Source organism: Podarcis raffonei, chromosome 7, assembly GCF_027172205.1.
Source record: "Podarcis raffonei isolate rPodRaf1 chromosome 7, rPodRaf1.pri, whole genome shotgun sequence".
NCBI classification, from domain to species: domain Eukaryota; kingdom Metazoa; phylum Chordata; class Lepidosauria; order Squamata; family Lacertidae; genus Podarcis; species Podarcis raffonei.
The window spans coordinates 15,593,797-15,618,265 of NC_070608.1; the positions used below are offsets into that span (position 1 = coordinate 15,593,797).

General features: G+C 44.5%; 2 protein-coding genes across 5 annotated transcripts in view; one reads left to right on the forward strand and one right to left on the reverse strand.

The window, feature by feature from the left end:
• Window positions 1–8,351, forward strand: part of MRPL13 (mitochondrial ribosomal protein L13) — a 37,809-nt gene extending 29,458 nt beyond the window's left edge. Inside the window, exon 7 of the mRNA XM_053395373.1 lies at window positions 8,085–8,351. Coding sequence (XP_053251348.1) covers window positions 8,085–8,109 — 25 coding nt within the window. The 3' untranslated portion in view covers window positions 8,110–8,351. The remainder of the gene's footprint in view (window positions 1–8,084) is intronic.
• Window positions 8,352–15,456: 7,105 nt separating this feature from the next.
• The window catches only part of COL14A1 (collagen type XIV alpha 1 chain), a 141,838-nt gene continuing 132,825 nt past the window's right edge, over window positions 15,457–24,469 (reverse strand). For 3 of the 4 annotated variants that reach the window (XM_053395376.1, XM_053395375.1, XM_053395378.1), the window contains 3 exons: window positions 22,715–22,792; window positions 22,309–22,464; window positions 15,457–16,369 (listed from right to left, as the gene is read on the reverse strand). In XM_053395376.1, the coding sequence (XP_053251351.1) occupies window positions 16,059–16,369; window positions 22,309–22,464; window positions 22,715–22,792 (545 nt within the window). In that variant the 3' untranslated portion in view covers window positions 15,457–16,058. Of the gene's footprint in view, window positions 16,370–17,272; window positions 17,352–22,308; window positions 22,465–22,714; window positions 22,793–24,469 lie in introns of all 4 variants that reach the window. The other variant, XM_053395377.1, reaches the window with a different exon arrangement.

Sequence of the window (24,469 nt, forward strand, 5' to 3'; positions counted from 1 at the left end):
AGCCATGGATGGTAAAACACTTGGGAGTTATTTCTGCAAGAAATCCGCATGAATGGAAGTAGGAGCAGCCCTGTGGGTGAAACGGCTGCACAACTCTGCAGAGACTTTCTGAGTGTCTGTCTTGATTCCATGTCTGGAAAAGTTCTCCTAGCCATTCACCCAAACCGGAGTTCAGACTCATTAGTGCCCTTTTCAACTTTGCGTTTGTCCTGTTACTTAATCTCTTCGTGTCAGATTTGTTGGTGTACACCGCTAATAGATTAGCTGCAAGGCACTGACCTCATGCAGTGCTTCAGAAAAACTTAAGCCCTGTCAGAAAAGTCAGGTTTGTCCACGGCAAGGAGGTGATGAATACCTGCCACTCACTACATGGATGGGAGCCGCTTTTTCCCACTTGACAAGAAGAGGGGCTGACCTGCAGGCAAATAGAAAAAAATGCCATTTTGAAGGCTTCAAAGTCGTCATACCAGGTGCATATTGCTGGCTTAGTAAGCAACTTCTGCTGACAAATCTTGGTATTTCTGTATTTGTGGGGTAATGTTTCATAGACTTAAAGACAGCTAAGAAAGCTGTGATAGTCTTCCAAGTACGTGTTAGAAGTGAAGGGGAAATTGGTTGTGCTAATTTTGACATAACGTTGAATATGTTGCTTGATGTTGTGATGTAATGGAGTTTCGAATGAAAATAATCTGAGAAACATTTTTAAAGATTCCATTACAGGGGTGCCTCGGGTTATAAACGCTTCAAGTTACAGACTCCACTAACCCGGAAGTAGTACGTCGGGTTAAGAACTTTACTTCAGGATGAGAATTGCACGGCGGTGGCAGCGGGAGACCCCATTAGCTAAAGTGGTGCTTCAGGTTAAGAACAGTTTCAGGTTAAGAACGGACCTCCGTAATGAATTAAGTTCGTAACCACTGTACTTTTTGAAATCTGGACACCTTCTGTGTCACTATAATCCAGAAAGAAGGAATAACTCCCATTTATCCAAGTAAAATGTTGGCTTATCTCTCTGTGTTGGATCCACCATGCCATTTGGATAAAGACCTATGCCTTGATTTCCTCCGCTCTTGTATTTTCGTAACTACAGTGGAGAAGAGGGTTTGACCCTCCTTCTCAACTTCCATGATAGCTAATGTGAAAATCTTTTGGCGTTCTTTAAAACTAGCTTTGCATAGGAACACAGGGATGCACCCTTGCTCTCTTGGGCGTTCTTCCTGCCTTTATACAACACAGTTCCAGTTTTTAACAGCCTTTGTGCTTATTTGCATTGAAATAATGTGGGGATACGCCTTGTCATTAAAGGCTGCAGAGTCTTGTTAATTATGTTTTACTATGCTGTTAAAAATAAAATAGGCTCCTACTCCCACCATACAGCTTCAGCCAAACCTCAGCTTTTGGTCTGCAGAGCATTGCTAGGCAAAAAAAGGGTCACCTTAATTGGAATGCGCTGCCTGCGGTTTTGCTAAGGAGCAAACTCCACAGTGACTCTATTGAGATTGGGCTAAAAACTACCACGGTTTGCTGTCACTTATTTCAGCAGTTTCATCAGCAAATTTTCTAGCACACGTATTTTTTGTACCCACTGAAAAGACGTTTTAACAAGGCTCTGGGGGTGTTAAATAGCATTGTACACGCGACGGGAAGACAGTATTTAGTTTGGGAAGTTTTTCCCTCTTTAAAATAGTGGCTGTCGAACATACAAAACTGCCTTAAAGCGAGTCAGTCTATTGCTTCATCTAAGCCAGTATTATCTACCCTATGCGGCTGTTCATGGTTTTGGAGAATGTTCTTTCTTGGCCCTGAGATCATTTTTAAACTACACTGGTGGCCAAAATTGTGGGGACCTTTAGGGAAAAGTGTATTTCTGAGGTTTGATGGCTCATAGCACCACTTTCTTTTGGAGTAATACCATACAATTATATATCAGTGGGAAGATAATTTAATGAAGAATGTAATGCAATATCTTTTATGCAGAAGAAATCCATAGCAGAAGCAGTACCTGACGCAGGTCTCTAGATCAGACCATTGGGCTACTTTTTCAAAGCTGCAAGTTATTAATGCTCGATGAGTTAAATTAATTGCGATCACATCAGGTGGTTCTTTCAGTTATAGCTTTCAGTTATGGGCACAGTAGGGTGGTGAGGAACTGGTAAAACAGACTGGCCCTCGTCGCAACCCACTTTTTATCCTCTGATGAAGACAGAGGCTTTCACAGGCCTATAAGGCATCCATTTATTCATAAATTCTCTAAACCAGTCCCCCCCCCCCATTTGCCCGGATTTCTAACCCACGGCTTGCAGTTGTCAAAGGTCATGTACTTTCTTCGGTTACACTGTGCTGATTTGTTCCAAGTGCAGAAGAATTTTTATATTTTGTTAAGGGAAACTCAGAGAGTGAAAGAGGAATGCCCCAGGCATCATACGGCCATCGCTCATAGGGATATCGATTAACGCTTTTAAGGGCTTTCTTGGGATTGGAGATGTTTTGTTTTGTAAGTCTATATTCCTGCTGACAAAACGCGGAGACCTCCGCTGCCAGAAGCAATCTTCTTTGGGCCTGGGCTGTATTTGTGCCTAAAACTCTTTGGAAAGGACAAAAAAGTACCAGGAGCTTTTGAAAACCTAACAGGGTTTCAGAGAAAGGGATTGGTCGCCTTTAATTTTGGGGCACATTAACTCTTTCTCTGCAGCTCATCCAGAAGTTCCGCTCACTTCTGTTAAGTTGGAAATGGATGCTTGTGATATTTTTCTTTAAACCCAACTGGAATTTTTTTTTTTAAAAAAAGCCTAAGAACTGAGTTCACATAATTCCTGCCACCATTGCCTGACCCTTCCCTCTATTCTGTCGCCTGCTGTCAAACTTTAGACTCCTGCAGTTCTGCCAAATTCCATGTGCTTGGATGGCTCTATATAAAGTTTACTAAATATAAATGAACACAGATTCATTATATTCCGTGAATATCGAGCATGCTTTAAAAGAAGCAAGGAGAATTTGCAGGAGTGTCTTGATGAAAACATTCCTAGTCATTTGGCTGTGAGATGCCGCATCTCCAGTTAATAAACACACATTCCTACGGCACCCTTTTCTACATCGCTGTATTGATTGTCATTGTTACGGTTTTATATTTTTCATTCTGTTTTATAAATTGTATTGATGTTTTGACTTGTAACACGTGAGCCGCTTTGAGGTCATTTGTAACAGAAAGCAATATAGAATTGTAGAGTTGCAAAGGACGCAGAGTTATAGGGATGCAGGTGGCGCTGTGGGTTAAACCACAGAGCCTAGGGCTTGCCGATCAGAAGGTTGGTGGTTCGAATCCCCATGACTGGGTGAGCTCCCGTTGCTTGGTCCCTGCTCCTGCCAACCTAGCAGTTCGAAAGCACCTCAAAGTGCAAGTAGATAAATAGGTACCGCTCCGGCAGGAAGGTAAACGGTGTTTCCGTGAGCTGCTCTGGTTCTCCAGAAGCAGCTCAGTCATGCTGGCCACATGACCCGGAAGCTGTACGCCAGCTCCCTTGGCCAGTAAAGTGAGATGAGCGCCGCAACCCCAGAGTCGTCCGCGACTGGACCTAACAGTCAGGGGTCCCTTTACCTTTACCTTAAGGGACACAAAGGGTCATCTCGACCAACCCCCTGCAATGCAGGAATCTCAGGGAAGCATCCATGACAGATGGCCATCCAACCTCTGCTTGAAAACCTCTAAGGAAGGAGAGTCCACAACCTCCCGAGGGAGACAGTTCCACTGTTGAACAGTCTAAATATGCAAGCGTTCTAGATAAATACATACATTTTGTAGATGAGAATTAAAGGTCAGTTCTGGGTCTGAAATGGCTGAAGTTTGCCTAGATCAGCAAAGGCAGGACTTGTGCATAGACCTGCATGTCAGAATCTGAGGCCTCTGCACCTGGGGGAAACATGTTTTTCCTTTCTTTTTTTATTGACTGCAAATTGCCTTTTGTGTAAACGCCTCTTTATTAAACATTCCCTTTTTCAATCCGTACGGTTCAGCGTTCGAAACTCCCATTGTTTTAGGCGCATTTTGCGACAGAATTTCATTAAGCAGTTTCTGAGCTTTGGGTGCGCCTAAGATTTCAGATTAAAACTGCAGAGTGGAGGAAAGGAGGACCTTTTTCTGCCTCCCCACTTCCAACTACTCTCTGAATACCAGAGAAGAGACCCTCTTAAGAATATTAGTGGGGTGGGAAGGGGAAGGACTAGACCATGTGAAAAATGAACGGAATATTTCAGCTGCAGTTCATTCATTTTCAGCTTTGTATTCTTGTTATTAAAAAAGTGTGCCTAGACACTACATTGCATGGCAGGGTCCTGAACCCTCTCCCCCATTGTAGAATAAAGACACTTGACACCAGAATTTATGTTAATAGGCTGAAAAAAGGCCACAACTTTATTGATTACAGAATGTGAGTGGTATTGGCTTAGGCATTGGAACCAATGACTCAATCAATCATTCATTTATTACGGCCATAGGCCCATACAGGTAAAAACAACACATAAGTGACAGCTTATGCCGTAGGGGAAAAAAAACAAAAACAAAAAACAGTCGCTAAAACACCACTATAACAATAAAATACTATAAGATGGAAAGGCATACTACGCCTTAATTAGCTTGTAGTGCTCCTTGTCGTCGCTTTTGGGAAAGGACAGCGACCAGGAATCTAGCCACCTTCAGGGTCGTGTGGGTATCCTTGTCCTGCAAGATTTGGGCAAGGTGGAATTTTGATGGGGTACCCTCTAGTTTTTGAATGATTGGTCCCAGCAAATTTGCCCGTGGCACATTGAACAAGGGGCAAAAGAACATAATGTGCTGGAGCGACTCCGGCGTCACCTTATCACATTCGCACACGGCGGGGGCTTGGCCCTTTGAGAATCTATGTCTCAGGACATTGGAGGGGAAAACGTTAAACCTTGCTTTGGTGAAGGCCAGTCTATGGGCAACAGTCGAAAGGGAGGAGAGGTATGATGGGACGCAGTAAGTTAAAGTGATACCAATGTTCTGGGGCGAGCAAACACCTCCCCCCAGCGTATAATTTCGCTGTAAGTCAATGTCATCCAGTCTTTGGCGGATCAATCTTTGAGCAGTGATTTGGTCTAGTTTTAGGGAATCTGAGGGAGAGATTCCATAACTCAGGAGTTTGGCATGAATTCTACTAGTCCAAAGGCTAGAGAATTCATCTCGCCATAAGCATTGGACAAGGTAATGGTTTGGTAATCTATGCCACAGTGATAACCAGTAATTGAAGACTTGCTTCCACAGACAAGTTTCTAAGGATGCGATCTTCAATTCTAGTCGCATGGCTGCGTTGCTTACGCACAGGGGGAGCATTAGGAGCCGACGTAGGAATTGGCTTTGCAGAGTCTCGAGGGGAGCAAGATCTGACATCATGGCCCAGAGCGGGGCAGCATAAGCAAGCACGGCAACCACTTTTGCCTTGAACGAACCAATGACTTTGCGGCTTAGGGCCCTCGTATCTACGGGACCGCCTCTCCTGATATGCCCTGCAGAGGACCTTAAGGTCCATGAATAACCATAGTTTAGAAGTCCCGGGCCCTAAGGAAGTTAGACTACCCTCCACCAGGGCCAGGGCCTTTTCAGTGATGGCTCTGACCTGGTGGAATGATCTGTCCCATGAGACTAGGGCCCTTCAGGATTTAACCTCCTTCCGTTGGGCCTGTAAGACAGAGCTATTCCGCCTGGCCTTTAATTTGAATTCAGCCTGATCTTTTATTTCCCTTCCCTTCCCTCCCCCTCCTCTTTTATGAAGATCACCCGTTCTGAGACCCCACAGCTAATTCTCCCCTGGCCTCCTCGCTGGCCCAAGTAGGACCAATTCAGCCAGCTAGCCCTGGGGATTATCTAATTGATTTTTGAATTTTATTGTTACTCATGTTTTTATACTGTATTTTATGCTGCTTTTATAATTGTTTTAAAGTGTTTAAATTTGTTGTTAACCGCCCTGAGCCCAGTTTTTGAACCGGGAAGGGCGGGGTATAAATAAAAATTTATTATTATTATTATCTGACTCCTGCCCGCCTGCAGGGAGTCTAATAAGAGTTAACTACCGATATGGGAAGGCCTGTTGATGCACATCAACTAGGAATTCCCCCAGGGTCACTGATAGGAGTTGTGCTATGGCCCTGGCCCCTGTCTGGGCTTTGGACAGAGGACACACACACAAACACCTGATTCCTAGCGGGAGCAAGGTAAAAGAGGGCGAGAGCCTGGCTGCGGCTCGTTTAAATGGGCTAAGCCATGCCCCTCTCGGCCGATCGGACTGGCCGATATGAAATGATGCAGCCAGAAACTCCCTGTGATGCACGTGTTGGGCTCATGATCTGCCCGCAACATCAACTCCCTGCGAGGGGAATCGGCTTTGTGGCACACATAACCTAGGTTTAAGGTGCCATTTAGCTCCTAGCTTTCATATCTCAGTTTCTAACGCGCTCCTTTGGTAATGGGGGAAACGTGGTACAGTGGTACCTCGGGTTAAGAACTTAATTCATTCTGGAGGGCCGTTCTTAACCTGAAACTGTTCTTAACCTGAAGCACCACTTTAGCTAATGGGGCCTCCTGCTGCCGCCGTGCGATTTCTGTTCTCATCCTGAAGCAAAGTTCTTAACCCAAGGTGCTATTTCTGGGTTAGTGGAGTCTGTAACCTGAAGCATCTGTAACTCGAGGTACCACTGTATTTAGAGCAGCAGCTGCTTCTCAAGTCAGTGTTCAGATACCTGGTGTTGACTCTGAAATGCTGCAGAATAGCCTTGCCTGTTCCCAGTCCCAGGTAGCGAAACAGCATAGTAATGTTCCAATTAGCACTTGTATTTTACGGCTGCCAGCTCATGACTCCACTGCAAGAGCAGAAGCAGAGAAAGGGAGGGAGGGAGGGAGCGAAGCAACTCAATAATGTTGACCAGTGGATTCCCATGCATCACTGGGGAGAAGGGTAAAGAACTTAATTAAATATGTGTAGATGTAGCAGCGCCTGGTGAGCATCTACATCATAGTCTATGTCTAACTATTATAAACACTTTTAAATAACTGCCATATTTGGGGGGGGTTAAATAGCAGGGTCTGGCCTCCAGATCATTGGAGAACTTGTGTGGTATACTGATTTGAGCTGATGCATGCAGCCTTGTTTCATTTATATCAGCTGAGCAATGTGGTTGCCAATTTCTGCATTTCCCATCTGCTCAGCAGAACCCAGAGCTCTCCTGGGTCATGGGAATTGGGAGGCTCCCTCCCTTGTTGTATTTGCGAAACGAGATGATCTGATGGTGCTTTCCAGTTTTCATATCCAACATACTATGCAGTTCTCGGCCTGTATGTTGCAGTTATCTCATTTATCTCTGCTAATGGCTTATTTCCCATGAGTGGTGGTCAACTAAGTTTTGCTCACGAGTAGGTTTCTTGAAATTAATGGACCTAACTTGAGTCATACTCATTCTTCTCAGTTGGTCTGTTCTGAGAAAAACGCAAGTTGAATACAGTACACCTCTCGAGTAACGTAAACTTCGGGTTATGAAAGCGGCAGACTCAAAATTATTTTTCCGGGTTTCGCTGCTTACGCATGCACAGAAGCGGCTCCTCTGGATGCAGATTTTTCGGGGTCTGCACGGACCCCCGGAACGAATTAAATTTGTATCCAGAGGGTCCGCTGTATTTCATTTCAGGTTATTGCGTCCCAAAGCATCTTTAGCTTCAGGGAGAGAGTGTATGTGTGTTTGGTTTTGAGTGGGATGGGACCAGGACTACAGTTCACTTTGCTAGTTGCCTTTAGATGAGCAGAAATAAGTTACAGGAAACTCCATAAATGACCACCTCCTAATTTTTCTGCTTGTTCTTTGGTACATTTTTTCACATATATTTTTCCCATAGCACAGACTGATGCTCTGTTATTTTAGCTGCCAATAAGGGCGAGGAATGGCCACAGGTTCCCAACCTGTAATAAGAGTAATATTACCGCCGTAATAATAGTTTATGATCTTTTTATTTCCTCTTCTTTGTTTTATTTGACAAGCTGTCCTAGTACATCTATTCATCTCTGCTTTTTTTTTATTTGCAGACCTAAAGATTTTCGACCAGCATAGCAGGAAGAGTGTGAAAGAATGGGAACAGGAGCCTACATGCTTCGTCTTCTAGAAGATAAAAGCCATCCAGCATTTCACAGTTTAGTTAATTGCATAAAGCTTTAATTGTCTGCTCTAAAGCAAACTTGATTTTTTTTCAGGTTTAGGGCAGTATTACTTCATTTGTTTATGCTTGGTAATCCCCTTTTTCTTCTGTGGACGGGGAACGGGGCTGACAATAAAAAATACTTTTCTGAAATTAACTGCAGTATCTACATCTTTTTATACAGTGTTCTGGCCTTTGGGTGAACTTGTTTTGTGGCACGCGTAACTGTATAATATGTAAAACATTTGAGCAAGTGTGCTGGCTGTTAGATTGTCGTATTCCTGCTGAAGCCTGCCGTTAGCCAATGATCTCACACTTAAGTTTAGGCGTCCTGCTCTAGGAAAGACTTTTGTACACACATCCCCTTACTGGAGCGGGAACTGTGCATGCAGATTGATAGACAGCTAGGACTGTCATTAGAGACAGTGCCGTGCTTCCTTCTGCCAAAAAGGAGAGTGAGGTTAAACTTGGATTCAGGGTCCCTTGTCTCACCTATAAGGTAGATTACCGGTGTACAAGTTAACATCACCAACCATTTATTGGGTAGCTAGCTATAGTTGGAATTTGTTTTGTTTGCTGCGCTTTCTCCATAGGCCCCTAGAGCAGCATGCATGCAAGCAATTAAAGCAGAAACAATAAAAACGCATGCAATTAAAGTACAAAAATAAAAACCGCAGCAATCCAGCTCAGTGCACCACAATGCAGTAACCAGTTACCGTATTTTTCGCTCTGTAAGATGCACCCAACCATAAGACGCACCTAGTTTTTAGGGGAGGGAAACAAGAAAAAAAATCTCTCCATCTCTGCGCAGCGCCATTCTCTCCATAAGACGCACACACAATTCCCCTTTTTAAGAGGAAAAAAGTGTGTCTTACGGAGCGAAAAATACGGTACATAGAAGCAAGGAGACTAGAGAAGGAACACAGCAGCAGTCTGATGCCCCACAAAAGAGAATGGTTTTCGCCATCGACTGAACGACCGAAGTGTAGTGACAAGTAGATAACAAACACTCAGCACACTGCTGTTGGGTGCATAGCTCTAGATTAGCACCAGTGTAGTTAACTCGGGGTGTGGCACTGTTCCTGAGGTCCTCTGGGCTGAAAACCCTTGAAATGCCACTCTGCTGATGGTGAGAGTTTTTCAGCAGTGAAATGAGAGGTCTACAGTCCGACCCCTGCTCCAACATAATGGAACAGTTCCAGAAGAATCAAAATTCCAGCCATGGAACGCAAGGTGTGTCTTGGCAGCATATGGAATGAGCACACCTAGACTGAATCTGAACTTCTTGTTCGGCAGGAATCTTTTGAGAGGACAAGATCTGGTGTAAGTAATTCCCCTCCCATTGACTCCCAACAGAGGGGAGCGGTACAATGATTGCTTCTCTGGCCACGCTATTAATGTGTCTGTCTTGAGGTATGGGTGTTTGGACCACCGGTAGACTGGGAGCAATGCTCAGCGCTGTTGAGATTCCCAGATTGCTCAGTCTATTGAAGAATGTATTTTGAACTGCTTCGGCAAAACGCAGCATCTTTTCCTAAACTACAGTGTAGGTGTTTGAGTTAGGCCCTCTCAGTCGTTCCTCCTGTGTTAAATGCTTCGGAGTTGCTCTGACGTCTTAGAACATCTGGCAAAATCGGCAACTCTCCTAAGATTAAAAAGTGACTGGGTTTTGGAAGAAATCTTGAAGCTACACATCTGCCTCTTGCTTCTTTTGGCACATGTATAAAATGATAAATAAAAATGTTCTAAAATCTGCAAAATGGGCATTCTTACTGAACTGTTTTCAGAGGGCATGAGGTTTTCTCCTTTCCTGGGTGCAACACAGTTTTCCTATGATTTGTCCAATTATTTGAAGAAATTGAATATAGTTATCAAGACTGTACAGGTATGATTTAGTTCTGATACAACAAAAAGTCAACCCCAGTGGCCATAACAAATGTTTTGGCAGTTGTTCCTGTTTTATGACATGCACTTAGGTCTTAACACTGTTGGCTGGAGTTAAAGAAGCCAAGTTACAAGTGATAAATTTTGGTCAAGGGGAAAGAACGTGTGAGATTAATATGCGGTGTGAACTTCATACAGCCTGCATAGCACAGCCGTCATTAAAAATTATAGCTCACTGTTCATTATGATCATTCTCACACAAAAGCTGTGGCTTGGGCACGCTGCCCTCCTGGCGAACTATGGTCAGTTTCTCTGGGAGCATTTTCCCAAGTCTACTCAGTTGTCCACTTAACTGCTCTATTGCCTCTTGAAAATCTTTGATCCAAAATGGTCAAACAGAGGAATGTGTTACTTTCCATAGATAGTGAGGAGGAATTAAAGAACCTTTTAATGAGGGTGAAAGAAGAGAGCTCAAAATATGGTCTGAAGCTCAACATCAAAAAAACAAAGATCATGGCCACTGGGCCCATCAACTCCTGGCAAATAGAAGGGGAAGAAATGGAGGCAGTGAGAGATTTTACTTTCTTGGGCTCCATGATCATTGCAGATGGTTACAGCAGTCACAAAATTAAAAGACGCCTGCTCCTTGGGAGAAAGGCGATGGCAAACCTAGACAGCGTCTTAAAAAGCAGAGACATCACCTTGCCAACAAAGGTCCGTATAGTTAAAGCCATGGTTTTCCCAGTAGTGATGTATGGAAGTGAGAGCTGGACCATAAAGAAGGCTGATCGCTGAAGAATTGATGCTTTTGAATTATGGTGCTGGAGGAGACTCTTGAGAGTCCCATGGACTGCAAGAAGATCAAACCTATCCATTCTTAAGGAAATCAGCCCTGAGTGCTCACTGGAAGGAAAGATCCTGAAGTTGAGGCTCCAATACTTTGGCCACCTCATGAGAAGAGAAGACTCCCTGGAAAAGACCCTGATGTTGGGAAAGATGGAGGGCACAAGGAGAAGGGGACGGCAGAGGACGAGACGGTTGGACAGTGTTCTCAAAGCTACCAGCATGAGTTTGACCAAACTGCGTGAGGCAGTGGAAGACAGGAGTGCCTGGCGTGCTCTGGTCCATGGGGTCACGAAGAGTCGGACACGACTAAACTACTAAACAACAACAACAAATACATAGGTCCTGCTTACAGAATGCAATGCATTCCCTGGAAATCATTAGGCGAGCGTTTGAGTAACAAATCCACGATTCCCATTGGTACCTGTGGGAATATTTCTAATCTCTGCTTTGTCCAACCTCCCTCCCTCCCTGCATGTCTCTGCCTGAAAATGACGGACGCCAAACAGCAAAGCAGAAGAATGAAAGGAAATTGGCAAACTGGCTGTTTGCATATCTGAATGTGCAGAGTATCACAGCAAGGTTTGGGCATAATCCTATACAGTATCTTATTTTACTTTCTTTGTCTTTCTGAGTTCTCCCTCTGCTTGCTGTTGGATAGTGAGCCATACTCAGTGAGGAAGTTTTTCAGAGAAAGTTCTGGCCCTCTCCTATTGTCAATCCTGCATAACTGTTTATGCAAATATTTACATTGCAGGCCATTTAGCAAATTGGCCTTGCACTGTGCGTAATCCTGCACAGCATATGAAATACTAGGAGCCATTCCCTCTCACATTTAATTTTGGGAACAATTCCAACAGGTCCTAGCATATCCTTGGATGCTGTCTACAGCCAGTCAGTCATGAACTGCAATTTACGCTGCTTTCAGATTGCTTGTTAATACTGTATGCTTAGCTAATAGACCAGATATTCATCTAAGGTAAATCTTAATCACTGCAAAAAAACACCCACCAGCTGCAATATTAGGTCATGATTTTGTGGGGAGTTGGGTTAAAACATACTGTCAAAATCTTGGACAGGATATTACAGAGTATGTAATTTTAGGAACCTTACCGGAGCAACAAAACTCAGCATCAAGGAACATAATGTGGACCAATATGTGTGTCTACTGAGGCAATTTGGGCGCAGTGCATCTTTGGCCGGGTGTGTGTGCATACCAATTCAAGCCAATATACAGGGATTCTATTTCATTTTGGGTACAAAATTGATCTTTAGCCTACAAACTGTAAGATGTCTTCATTAAGAGGCAGCACTGATTTATTACAACCTCTAGTGTGTTGTTTTCCAGACTTTCCCATCTGGTGCAGTGTTTTCCCCTCCGAAACTGAAACTGAAGCCACACTTAATTCCCTTTCTCTATTCATATTTGATCCAGATTAACTGAGTTTCACTTCGTTTCATATCATCGTAGAACTGCAGAGGGTCATCCAATCCAATCTCCTGCAACGCAGGAATCGGCTAAACCAACAGTTGGGACCCAACCAATATATCTGCTTAATTTGCCTAATCAGTTTCCAGAGCAATGGGGAGGACTCCTGGCAACTGTGGGATAGTGCACTTAACTAGTCCCTGCTAGCATCCTCCTGTTCCATTTGCCATAGTCCTTACTGATGGGTGGATCCTAATTTGGGCCAATGGTGACGTTTCTAGGGCAGCTCTCCCTGTGCTTATCAGATGCCGTGCAAGCTGTTGCTATGGCATCTTGGTACCTCCTTACTCCCACTTCATGATGCATGTATGTTGGTCTAGAGGAGGCAGATCACGGCAAGAGTATTGTTAGCCCAGAAATGGAAGCAAGAAGAAATCCCGACAAAAGAAGAATGGCAGACAAAATTAATGGACTATGCAGAATTAGACAAAATGACAGGAAGGAAGGATTTGAAACCTGTGGGACCAGAGATTCACAGAAGATTGGAAGAAATATATGAACTATTTGAAGAGCAACTGTAATCAACAAATTACGCTAGTAGGACTACAAGAAGTTTTGTAAGGAGAAATATATGAAACATTGCAAAGTACAGAAAGAATAGAGATATTAGTTATGAGATTTAAATGTAATAGTGGAAGTAAGAAATGTATATTAAGTGGATAGATTGGAAATTTTTCAGATGTGATTGATGGAAGTAAAAATAGGGTATAAGATATGAAAGTATGTTTAATTATTGTTGAAAATGATATGTTGAAAAATTAATAAAAATTAATATTAAAAAAAAGAGGAGGCAGATCAGTACCAAATAGGTTCTCCTCACTCTCCCCGGCCCTGACTTCAATGCTTCTGATAGCCATAGAGTGCTGGCTGCCCAACATGGTAGTTTACTTTGACGGCACATCTCAGGCCCTCTTGCAGCATCTTAGTTTGGGAAACACAGACATGGACTTATTTCAGAAGCTGGCACTCATCTGACCTCAGGAGACAATGGGGTGAAGTCAAACCATTGGAGAGATACAATGCTGTAGAGACCAATGTAGGTCTCTTGTTGCAGCTAAGGCAGGTGAAGGCCTCCGGTTGTGCTGATACAGGTGTACCATGGTGTTTCTTCTGTCTGTGCTCCTCTTAGCTGTCTTTCCTCTGCCGGTCACTGCTGCAGATGCACAACCTGGCTGCCTCCAGGCACTGCGGTCATTGATGTTGCTAGCCTTCACATCTCGTTTGCAGACATCTTTGTAGTGCAGAGTTGGTCTGCCAACAGGCCTTGTACCCGAAGCCAACTCCCTTCAGAGCACATCCTTGGAGATCTTGCCATCTTCCATTCTGGGGAGATGACCAAGGCAGCACAGGTGAAACAAGAATGTGAACATGCTGGGAATGTGGACTTGGGAAAGCACATCTTTGTCCCTGCTATTTGCACTGGAAATAAAAGTTCCTACTGGACCAAATAGAAGCTTTACCCCCAATGCAAACAGCATGTGCTTGAGGCCTGATGATCTGGATCAGAACTCTAGTGCACAGCAAAGGGCCAAGGCCTCCTATTCTAGATCCCAGTGTACATCAGGCTATCAGGCCACCAATTTGCTTTTAAAATCTAGAAGATAGACCCTCGTTTATTTCTTCTGGTGTGCAGAAGCTTGAGAAATCAGCATTTTCTGGCAAAGAATATCAGCATAAGAATGTACATACATCATGGCATGAAATGTAATCAGAATCAATTAATCTATACTATATCATTCCAACATTTCTGACATAAATTATCAGTGGGGAAAATAATCAGAGTCTTTCAGCAGCCTCAGTTTTCCAACATATTCTGACCTAATTATAAGAGAATGAGAGGAATGAGTTGGCTACAAGGGACACCATTTCTGGAATAAATATGCAGCACATAGACATATGTGGCCATCTTGCTGGAAAATAGCTCATGGCAGTCTTTAAGCAAGTTTTATATGGGAAAAGGTTTTCACTTGCAGGGGAGGTATTTTCCTATAGTAATGCAATATACAGGCACGAGGCATCTAAAACACTCAAGGTAAGCATGACTTCAGATAAACAAGACAGATGATTGTAGCATACTAGGCTGGGGAAAAACAAATATTAGATGGGTGATAAGTGGGAGTTATTGTACAACAAATGCCTGGGTGTTAAGCCACAGAAAATACAGGTTGCTTACCTGCAACTGATGTTGCTCGAATGGTGCATTTGGGATCTATGCCAGCCTTGTGGAAAGTGCCAAAAACTCAGCAACAGCATTGCCCCTCTGCTAAGGCAGAGTATGAAAACTTAGTGTGCCCCACCGAGGACACAGAAGGCACAGGGATGGTTGCCTGAGGCACAAAATTGTTAGGAGGTGCAAAATTTCAACACCCAGTGCTGTCTCAATACAGCTGTGTGCTTCCATCACTGGGCTCTGCTGGGCTTCTCCATGTGAACCAGGAAGTGACCTTTCCGGACAACAAAATGGACCCCTCTTTTCTTATCTCTGTGGCTGCGATCTCCTGGGTGAGGCGGATGCTGTTAGGCAGTTAAATGCACATGCGTACTCCATCCCTTTCCCTCCCTCGCACCCCCTTGGGTACTGGCAACCCACGCTACACCACTGCCATCAGTGCAAGGATTTATGCACTTACAACAGAACTTCCTGTCCTCTCTTTCCCCCATGCATGCAACATGTTCTCCCCAAATCTGTCCAGAACAGATTTAGGGTTGATGCAGCGGAGAGGTACATCTTGTGAGCTGTGAAATGGCCCTGAACTGTCTGACATACGTCTCCGAATCCAGCAAGAGAAACCTATACACTGAATTAGAAGCGTCGTTCCGTTTTAAGCGAAGTGTGAAACTTGTAGAATCATCTAGTCCAGCTCCCAGCAATGCAGAAATCACATCTAAGAGTCAAGCAGAAATGCTTCCATGGAGAGAGCAATCTCACAACTGGAACTTGCAAGGATTGTGGTGTGTGTGTGTTTTTATAGATCTCAGGGACCCCCAGATTAAACTTCATACCACAGTCGTGGGCTCTTAAAAATAATAAATACAACAGATGAAATTATTTATAAAAGTTTGCCACGTTTATTTGTATATAAAATAGAGTAGTGATAGACCCACAATAAATTATTAGTGTGTTTCTAGTAGGTATTTAATAAGAATGCTGTGGGAAGAAAATCCCACTTTATATAAATCTTCAAAGGAAATGATTAAAAATAAAATAAAATCAACCAACACAGTTGGCTTCAGAAGGGTTACTTTGCAAGTAAAGCACACAATCAAAATCCAGGCAGAGAAATTCAGAAAGCAAGAAATAGTGGAATGAGCTCCTTGACTTATTCAGATATAACAGCTGGTGATGGAGTGTTTTGAAATGTGCATCGAACCATTCTAATACAATAACTACAAAGATCTACAGAAATTTCCCTTGGAGTTTCCATCTAACAATAAACCCCTACAAAGCTAATAACTTCTGGCATGCAATGTAATTAGCTATCCCCCACCCCCCACCCCTCGTTCTGTCAAAGTGGTAATGTACAATATAATTTTTTTCCCTTTAAGATATGAGCCTGTAAACAATTCCCACGACAACATTAGGCAACTGGACAGAGGCCTAAAAGATTCATGTATATAATGCACACAGAGAGAAAAAGAAATAGTTCGTTAAGAGGTTTTCTTAACCTTCCTCTTGAGCCTCAGAGAACTGGCGCTTCTTTTGGAGATTCTTCTTGAAAGGCGGCTTATTCCGGGGGATCTCAGTTCGAGAGCCCCCATTTCTTCCCGCACAGGTGTGAACTCTGGCTGAGCCAAGCGAGGTGCTGGGTAGGGGGACTGCGGGTGATGGTAGGATCCATGCACTAGATAAGGCTCTTGATCATCATCATCGTAAAGGTCCTCGGAGTCATAGAGCTGGTAGGAGCTGTGCGGTAACGGCACCACAGGGATCTCTTGATCAGTTGGGTCCCCATAGCCACCTTAACTCGCCAAGAGGAGCCGCACAGTTAACCCAAGAGGAAAGCAAAATTGAAGCAATCGTTAGGAGCTTGGTTGAATACTGCTCTCTATAGAGCAACTTCTTTTCCTCAGCTTTGGGTCCCCAGATGTGGCTGGACTACAACTCCCATCATCCTTGGACCACTGGTCCTGCTAGCTAGGGATGATGGGAGTTGTAGTCCAATATCATTGGGGGAGCGGGGAGCCCAAGGCTGAGAAAGGCTGCTCTCGGCTGCTTCTACTTACAAAGCAGTCGGCCTTGCAAGATTAAATCAGCACCAGTGAATGGGGGAAGATTTATGATTATCTTCCTGTTAGTTGGAAACCGACACCAGCAGTAACAGTGAGCTAATTGTATTAGATATGAGTTCTCTGTTACACAGCATGGTTAGGGGTGTGGGGGAACATGGAGCAGCTTAAGAACCAATAGACACAACCCAGCCCTGATTAAGTGTGTTTAGCCCTCATTTATTTCAGTGGGGAAATGATCCTGATTCAGTGAATCCTGCATATGGGATATCCTGATTCAGAGAATCCTGCATATGGGATCTGACTGGCTTGCTGGAGGCCTGAATAGGAACACTCCAACCTGCAATATTTTGTTGCCATTCCCCCCTGTTTTGCTCTATCTCAAATAAGTGAAGCGCTCCCTTTCCAAAAGCTCTCCCAGGGCTTCAATACAATCCTGTTCTGGATAACAGCCTGTCCAGTGGTTGTTTGTGCCTAGCAATGCGCACCGTGGAGAAATGTGCCAAGTGTTTTAATTCTAGCAGAAAGCATAAGAAAACCAGAGCAGGCATCCTTTGTTAGTGGTGATAATAATAATAATAATCAGTATTGCTGGTGGGAAAGCATCAAGGCTGTTCAGTAGTTGCCATTCTGACCTTCATCCATATGAGAAAGAAAAACCAAACTCTACCCGATTTCACCTTCCGTATGGGTAGCCATTGTAAGGGAATGAGCCTTCGGAAATCGAAAACGAACCAAGATGAAGGGTGGGGGGAAGAGGGGGAGAGGGACAGGAGCAGGTGAACAACAGAGAAATACATACAGGTCAGTAAAACAAACAAAGGTCTCCAAGGCCAGTTCAACTACAGGTTAATCTTGTGACTTAAGCTGTAACCAAGACTGAGTCTCAAACTAATTAAGTACAACCTAAGGCTTTGCTTCATGCTTTGCAAACCAAAACAAGAAAGAATAAGAAACATTCACATGCAGTACATGAACTTGTGTCAAAGATCCTACACCTTCTTTCCATGGCCCTTTGGATACCAAACAGTGTTTTTCAAGGAGTTTTTCCGTATCAGTTTGCTTACCATGGGAACGTTGCATGTTGCAGAGAATTCTGAGGCTTGGTTGACAATTCACCCAACAAACACACACACACATATGTTTGGCAGAAGATGGGTGTGGGTGTGGCCAAAGGCAAAAATGGGTGGAGCCAGTCAAAGATAAAGCTCTCAAGGAACACCATTTGAAAACCACTGTTCAAGTAACATCGTCAAGACACAATCTCTCCATGCAATGGGGGTATTATAGTCCGGTTTCTTTTTTTAAAAAAAGACTGCCATTCATGAATTACAACTATATGCCCTGCTGATTCAGATTATTACAAGAGGCTTAGTTAGTGACACTCAGGTCTCCCATGCTGTTTAGACAAACATGAACGAGGAACTTCTCAGCTAGGGATCTCCCAACCACCCAACCACCCAAGGCAGATCAGGTTAAAACCAGGAGATGGATGACACAAACAGACATTCAAGAAAGTTGGACTGGGTTATTTTAGACAATGTGACAATGGCACATGACAAGCACAAGAGACAAAGAAACAAAACGCCCTGCACTTCACACGCTCTTTGTTCTTTATATGGGGTTTTAATTGCTTCAGTTACAAGGTTAAAAGGTTGTTTTTCCTCTTTGAATGAGATAACTGGGCATGTTCCTGTTAGAATTCCTGCTCCGTGATTGCAATCATGGGATTGTTGTCTTTCACATGACGGTATATGTTTTGACTCCACAAAGTGGGAAGTGACGGAGACAGGATGTTTGTGTTACTGTGTTCCGTGAAGTGGGACTATTGTCCTTTGTTCTTTCTCTTTTTGCTGTCTGATGCTAGAGAGAGGGGGAGCCATATTGCAGGACTCCGTGTGTGTTTATATGTAAATAAAGTAGATTAGCCAAAATGCTGAGTTCTGTCACGCAAGCTGTGAAGACTCTGCGGATCCCTAAATGTGCCGGTGTCTGTTGGCATCGGTCACTGTGATGTTCGGGCTGAAGAAAGCTTTTGAAGCTCCCGAACGATCGACCAGGAGGGAGGGAACATGCCAGCCAGGCATGTGTCTCTGCCGGGGTCCTACTCGAGTATAGGACAAGCTCCTGACAACAACACTATTAGGCTTGACTCTCCTTCAGATTTCCCCTCCCCACTCAAGAAACATTTAAGTATCTTGCTTAGCCCAAAAGAGGAAGTGAGAGAGGAGGTCAGAAAGCTTTTATTCCCACTGTCTGTTGGCATCGGTCGCTGTGATGTTCGGGCTGAAGAAAGCTTTTGAAGCTCCCGAACGATCGACCAGGAGGGAGAGAACATGCCAGTCGAGCATGTGTCTCTGCCAGGGTCCTACTCGAGTGTAGGACAAGCTCCTGACAGTTCTCTGACCCAATGAAGTAGACCACAATGTTTATGATTCCCCTCCTCAGCACTGTGGCTGTGCATGTTTAGCTCTAGTTAGATATAGTGTTTAGCATTTACTGGCTGCTTGACAGGGACTGAGTCCTGGCCATTTTCTTTTCCCTGCCCAACAGGCAACCAGAGCTATTCAAATCTGCAATGCGGACTCACAGGTGCAGTTATGGCTGCTTAGCCTGTTTATGTGGTTCACACAGGGAAGCACTTCGGATTAATCAGTAATTTTTTTAAGGTAGGCCTGAGGATTTATAACCATGTTTGGCATGGATGCCTCTTTGTCCCCGCAGTTACAATATCATTTTATGATGGTTCCCCTACTGTCACTCTCCAAAATAATTCCTGCATTTCTGGAAGAGCGCAGGGCAGAAGAACGACAAGGCCTTTCTGACGTGCTTCTCAGCCAAAATATAGTGGCGGCATTTGTAAGACCAGTGGAACATGAACATTTGGACCCACGTAACGCTGGGCGCTGTGACATCAGGGCTGAGTTGCGGTTAAGTGACGCGGCACAGTTTCAGGAAGTTTGGGGCTTTTTAGTTTAGAGAAAAGGCAAGGAAAAGGTGATATATCGGAAATGTATAAAGGCACGGAGAAAGTGGATAGAGAAGAGTTTTTCTCCCCCTCCCACTAACACTAGGACTCAAGGATATCCAATGGAGCTCAATGTCAGAGGATTTGGGACACATAAAATAAAGCGCTTCTTCAGGCAGAGGGCCTTCTGGGTAGTGGCACCCGCCCTGTGGAACGCCCTCCCACCAGATGTCAAAGAGAAGAACAACTACCAGACTTTTAGAAGACATCTGAAGGCAGCCCTATTTAGGGAAGCTTTTAATGTTTAATAAAAGGTAAAGGTAGAGATACCCCTGCCCGTACGGGCCAGTCGTGTCCGGCTCTGGGGTTGCGTGCCCATCTCATAGGGAGCCGGCGCTGTCCAGAGACACTTCCGGGTCACGTGGCCAGCGTGACGAAGCTGCTCTGGCGAGCCTGCACCAGCGCAGCACACGGAAACGCCGTTTACCTTCCCGCTATAAAGCGGTACCTATTTATCTACTTGCACTTAAGGGTGCTTTCAAACTGCTAGGTGGGCAGGAGCTGGGACCGAACGACGGGAGCTCACCCCGCCGCGGGGATTCGCACCGCCGACCATACGATCGGCAAGTCCTAGGCGCTGAGGTTTTACCCACAGCACCACCCGCGTCCCAAATGTTTAATAGGTTATTGTATTTTAGTGTTTTGTTGGAAGCCGCCCAGAGTAGCTGGGGAAATCCAGCCAGATGGGCAGGGTATAAATAATAAATTATTATTATTATTATTATTATTATTATTACTATTACTATTATTCAAACAATGCAGAGTTAAACTAAGCAGGTCGCTCCCATAGGAGACAGGGATGGCCACCAATTTAGATGGCTTTAAGAGAGGGATTAAGACAAATCCACAGAGGAGAAGTTCCTTTGAGCCTCCTATGTGAACAGTATGATCAGTTGACATAATTTTCTCCCGCATTACACTAATGCTGCCACCATTGTGAAGGAAACCAGCAAGGGTTTTTTTAGCCCGGTGGCAACAGCTCTCTGGAATTCTCTTTTTTTGGGGAATGGAAGCCAGCCTCAGTATTACGTTCTCATCTTTGGAACTCCCTGCTTTAGGACGGCCACCCTGGCTACTTTACTGACATTTTTAAAGATTAAAAGAAACCCCAAACTTCACTAGGATTCCCCCCACCTTCAGCTAAAAGTCCCTACAGTAAGAAAACATGCAAACACACTCCACGGTTCTGTGATTTTAATATGGCTTTGTTGTTTTTGTGCGCATTGAGATTCTGTGCGCTTGGATTTTTTTGAAATGTTTAAAATGGTATTGATGACTGATCAGGAAATGTTTTATTTTTATATGTGGACACGGAGGGGATGCTCAGACAGGTGTGCCTGTGGGGAAGAGGAAACCCACTAACTTTGTACCCGTAGTGGCCCAGATGCACATTTCTGTCAGAATACAAAGGTGTGCACTTCAGTGCGCACACAGGTATGTTTCCAAATGAACTTTCGAGGGTCTTCAGAGAGAAGGCAGTGCAGTTCTGTTTGCCTTCGCTGCCGTGACCAAGTAGCTAAGCTGGTTAGGTTGCACGCCCCTATGGCACCATCACATTTACAATGAGATCCCTGGTGGGCTGAGGCAATTACAGCGGTACCTCGGGTTACATACGCTTCAGGTTACAGACTCCGCTAACCCAGAAATAGTGCTTCAGGTGAAGAACTTTGCTTCAGGATGAGAACAGAAATCGTGCTCCAGCAGGGCAGGGGCAGCAGCAAGAGGCCCCATTAGCTAAAGTGGTGCTTCAGGTTAAGAACAGTTTCAGGTTATGTACAGACCTCCGGAACGAATTAAGTACTTAACCTGAGGTATCACTGTAATTACAAGGTCCTTTCAGGTAAAAAAAATAGCTCCAAAATCACTTGGGAGAGGAACGGCTCCAAATAGGTGCAACTACGGTGTGTCTCTGTGTGTGTTGTTTCTGATTTTGCAGAACCTTTCCCTCGTTCCCGAAGCCGCAACTTACTCACTGAAAATCGAGCATCACAAAAATTCAGTACAGCGCTAGGATCGTAGAGCTGGAAGGGACCACGAGGGTCAAACCCCCTACAATGTGGGAATCTTTCACCCAACGTGGGTGTCAGGGAACTGCCATCAGCTCAGAGGCGAGAGGTGGAAGGGCAGTTGTGTTACAGGGAGCCTCCGAAGATCTTGCGAAGCAGTTCTTCCTCTGGCGAGGAGGGAAGCCTCACCTCCAGTGGGGAGGGGGTGCTGGGATCAGAAGATGCTAAGGAGAGCCTCAACACCGAGCCTGAGCAAACCGGAGGGGAGGCAAGCCCCCTTTGCCAGTGCCCATTCTGCACAGTAGTCTTCGGCGCAGAGAGGGGAGGAGAAGGTTGGGGGTCACACGGCTGTTATGCTGGGGAAGGTATAAGGACCACCCACTCCCAGATTCTGCTAGCGACTGAGCAGACATGGACTCGCGACGCTCTGCACTGTAAAATTGTGCAGATAATAAAGCCTGGAAAAGTCAGGTTGGAGTCTTGCCTGTTTGCTCTCGAGCAACCACACCAGCCCCTGAAAGTGGGATTAGAACCCACGACCCATGAGTTTAAGAGTCCCATGCTCTACTGACTGAGCTACCTCATTTTGAAGACATGTGTGTGGCGGGAGGAGGCTAACTCGGAAAAACATACTCACCACCTGTTCCATATCCAGCACAGGAAGAGGGATCACAGTATCCTGGTTGCCCTGAGGCGCCATGCGGCCCAGGAACACCTGTATGGCCAGGTGGTCCTCTTGGACCTGGTGAACCCGGTGGTCCTGGGGCGCCTGTACGGCTTTCGCCTGGAGGCCCTGCACAGAACACAGAAACGGCTGTCAGAACATCACCTTGCCACCTTGCAGAACGAGAGAGCAACATCAGGTATGGACTACCTGAGTAACCAAACGTGATTTCACACGTGTTCTTTATTATACAGGCACTCTGTGTAAAGCAACCAGACTTTACTTGTATTGACTGTTGTTTATTATGCATAGGAATGCACATTTAATTGTACTGACCATTGCATGTCATTTGGGCATATGGTCACTCCGGTGAATTTACCTGCTGCCCCTGGTGGTCCCCGGGGGCCTTGGGTCCCAACACCTGGGCTCCCTCGCTCTCCCTTCTCTCCCGATAAACCTGTTAAGAGGAAAGGATAAAAATCAGAACAGATGGGGCGGGAGGGGGGGAGCTGATTAATGCTTCTCCATGAGCATCTTTTATTAATTAAGAAAAGGAAGGGAGGCCAAGGAGAAATGGCTCTGTTGCGTCTTCTGTTACAACCTCGTTGGAAGGTGTTGCTATAGCTAGTTTCCTGTTATGCAGTGGTACTTCGGGTTAAGAACTTAATTCGTTCTGGAGGTCCATTCTTAACCTGAAATTCTACTTAACCTGAGGTACCACTTTAGCTAATGGGGCCTCCCGCTGCTGCCGCCGCTTGATTTCTGTTCTCATCCTGAAGCAAAGTTCTTAACCCAAGGTACTATTTCTGGGTTAGCGGAGTCTGTAACCTGAAGCGTCTGTAACCTGAAGTGTCTGCAACCCGAAGTACCACTGTAGTGGCTCTTTACAAAGTCCTGTTGGGCCACTTTAGAAGACATTGCTGACATACAGCAAAATAAAGACCCTTCCTGGATACAGTAGTCAGAAGTTGCTAACGTATTTATATTAAAGCTATGTCGATTCACACAACAGTTCTGGTTTGGCCTCCACTTTCCCATTGCATGATCTCCTCAATCTTCTGGTTAAAGCATAAATCCCAGTTTTGTACAGTGGTACCTCGGGTTATAGATGCTTTAGGTTACAGACGCTTCAGGTTACAGACTCTGCTAACCCAGAAATAGTGCTTCAGGTGAAGAACTTTGCTTCAGGATGAGAACAGAAATTGCACAGCGGCGCGGCAGCAGCGGGAGGCCCCATCAGGTTAAGAACAGTTTCAGGTTAAGAACGGACCTCCAGAACAAATTAAGTTCTTAACCCAAGGTACCACTTTACGCTATTGTTGGCATTTGTTTTAGCAGAGAGAAGAAACGCCATGGTGCATCTGCAGTGGCACAACCGGGTGCTTTCATCTGCCCCAGCTGCAATAAAACATGTCTTTCCTGTATTGGTCTCTACAGCCATAGCAGGTGCTGTAACTCTCCAACAGTTTGACCTCACCCCAAATAGGACACACCTCCGCTGTCTCTCAAGACAGGCGGACGCCAACAATAAAACTAACACTTTCCAGAGAGTTTGCTGTGTTAGTCTTTAGCAACAAAAACTACAGAAGTGTCTTGTGGCACCTAAAAGACTGGTTGGCACCCCACTCCTACTTGAATCACACACATATACACACAATATGATCCACATTTAAGCTTAAATAATAATAAATTATACGTAAAGGGTCATTCTTCAACAGATATTGCATTTATTTGGAATGCTGTCAAACTGATATTTATTTTTATTTCAGTATTTGTTTTATTAGAACCACAGAAATATATTTCATGTAGATTTTTGTGGTGCCAATATTAAGATAAACAAACCAACAAATTTCAAATGGACAGCGTTCCAAATACCTGCATCTGTCAAAGAATCAGCCTTGTTGTTCTGATCATTGAACAAACCGCATTTTCTTAAGAATGTTGTTGTCTTTCTTTAACTCTTAAGTAGCTAGACAGTTTTGCTATAATGGCATGCTCAAGGATTTTATTTTCCTCCTCTAAAACAGTAGGAATATCAGAACACTTCCCATAATTTGATGTAACAGTCGTTATCGGATGTTCCTGTAAGCGCAACTCATTCCTTAAGCAGCATGGGGATGGTTTTAGAATATTT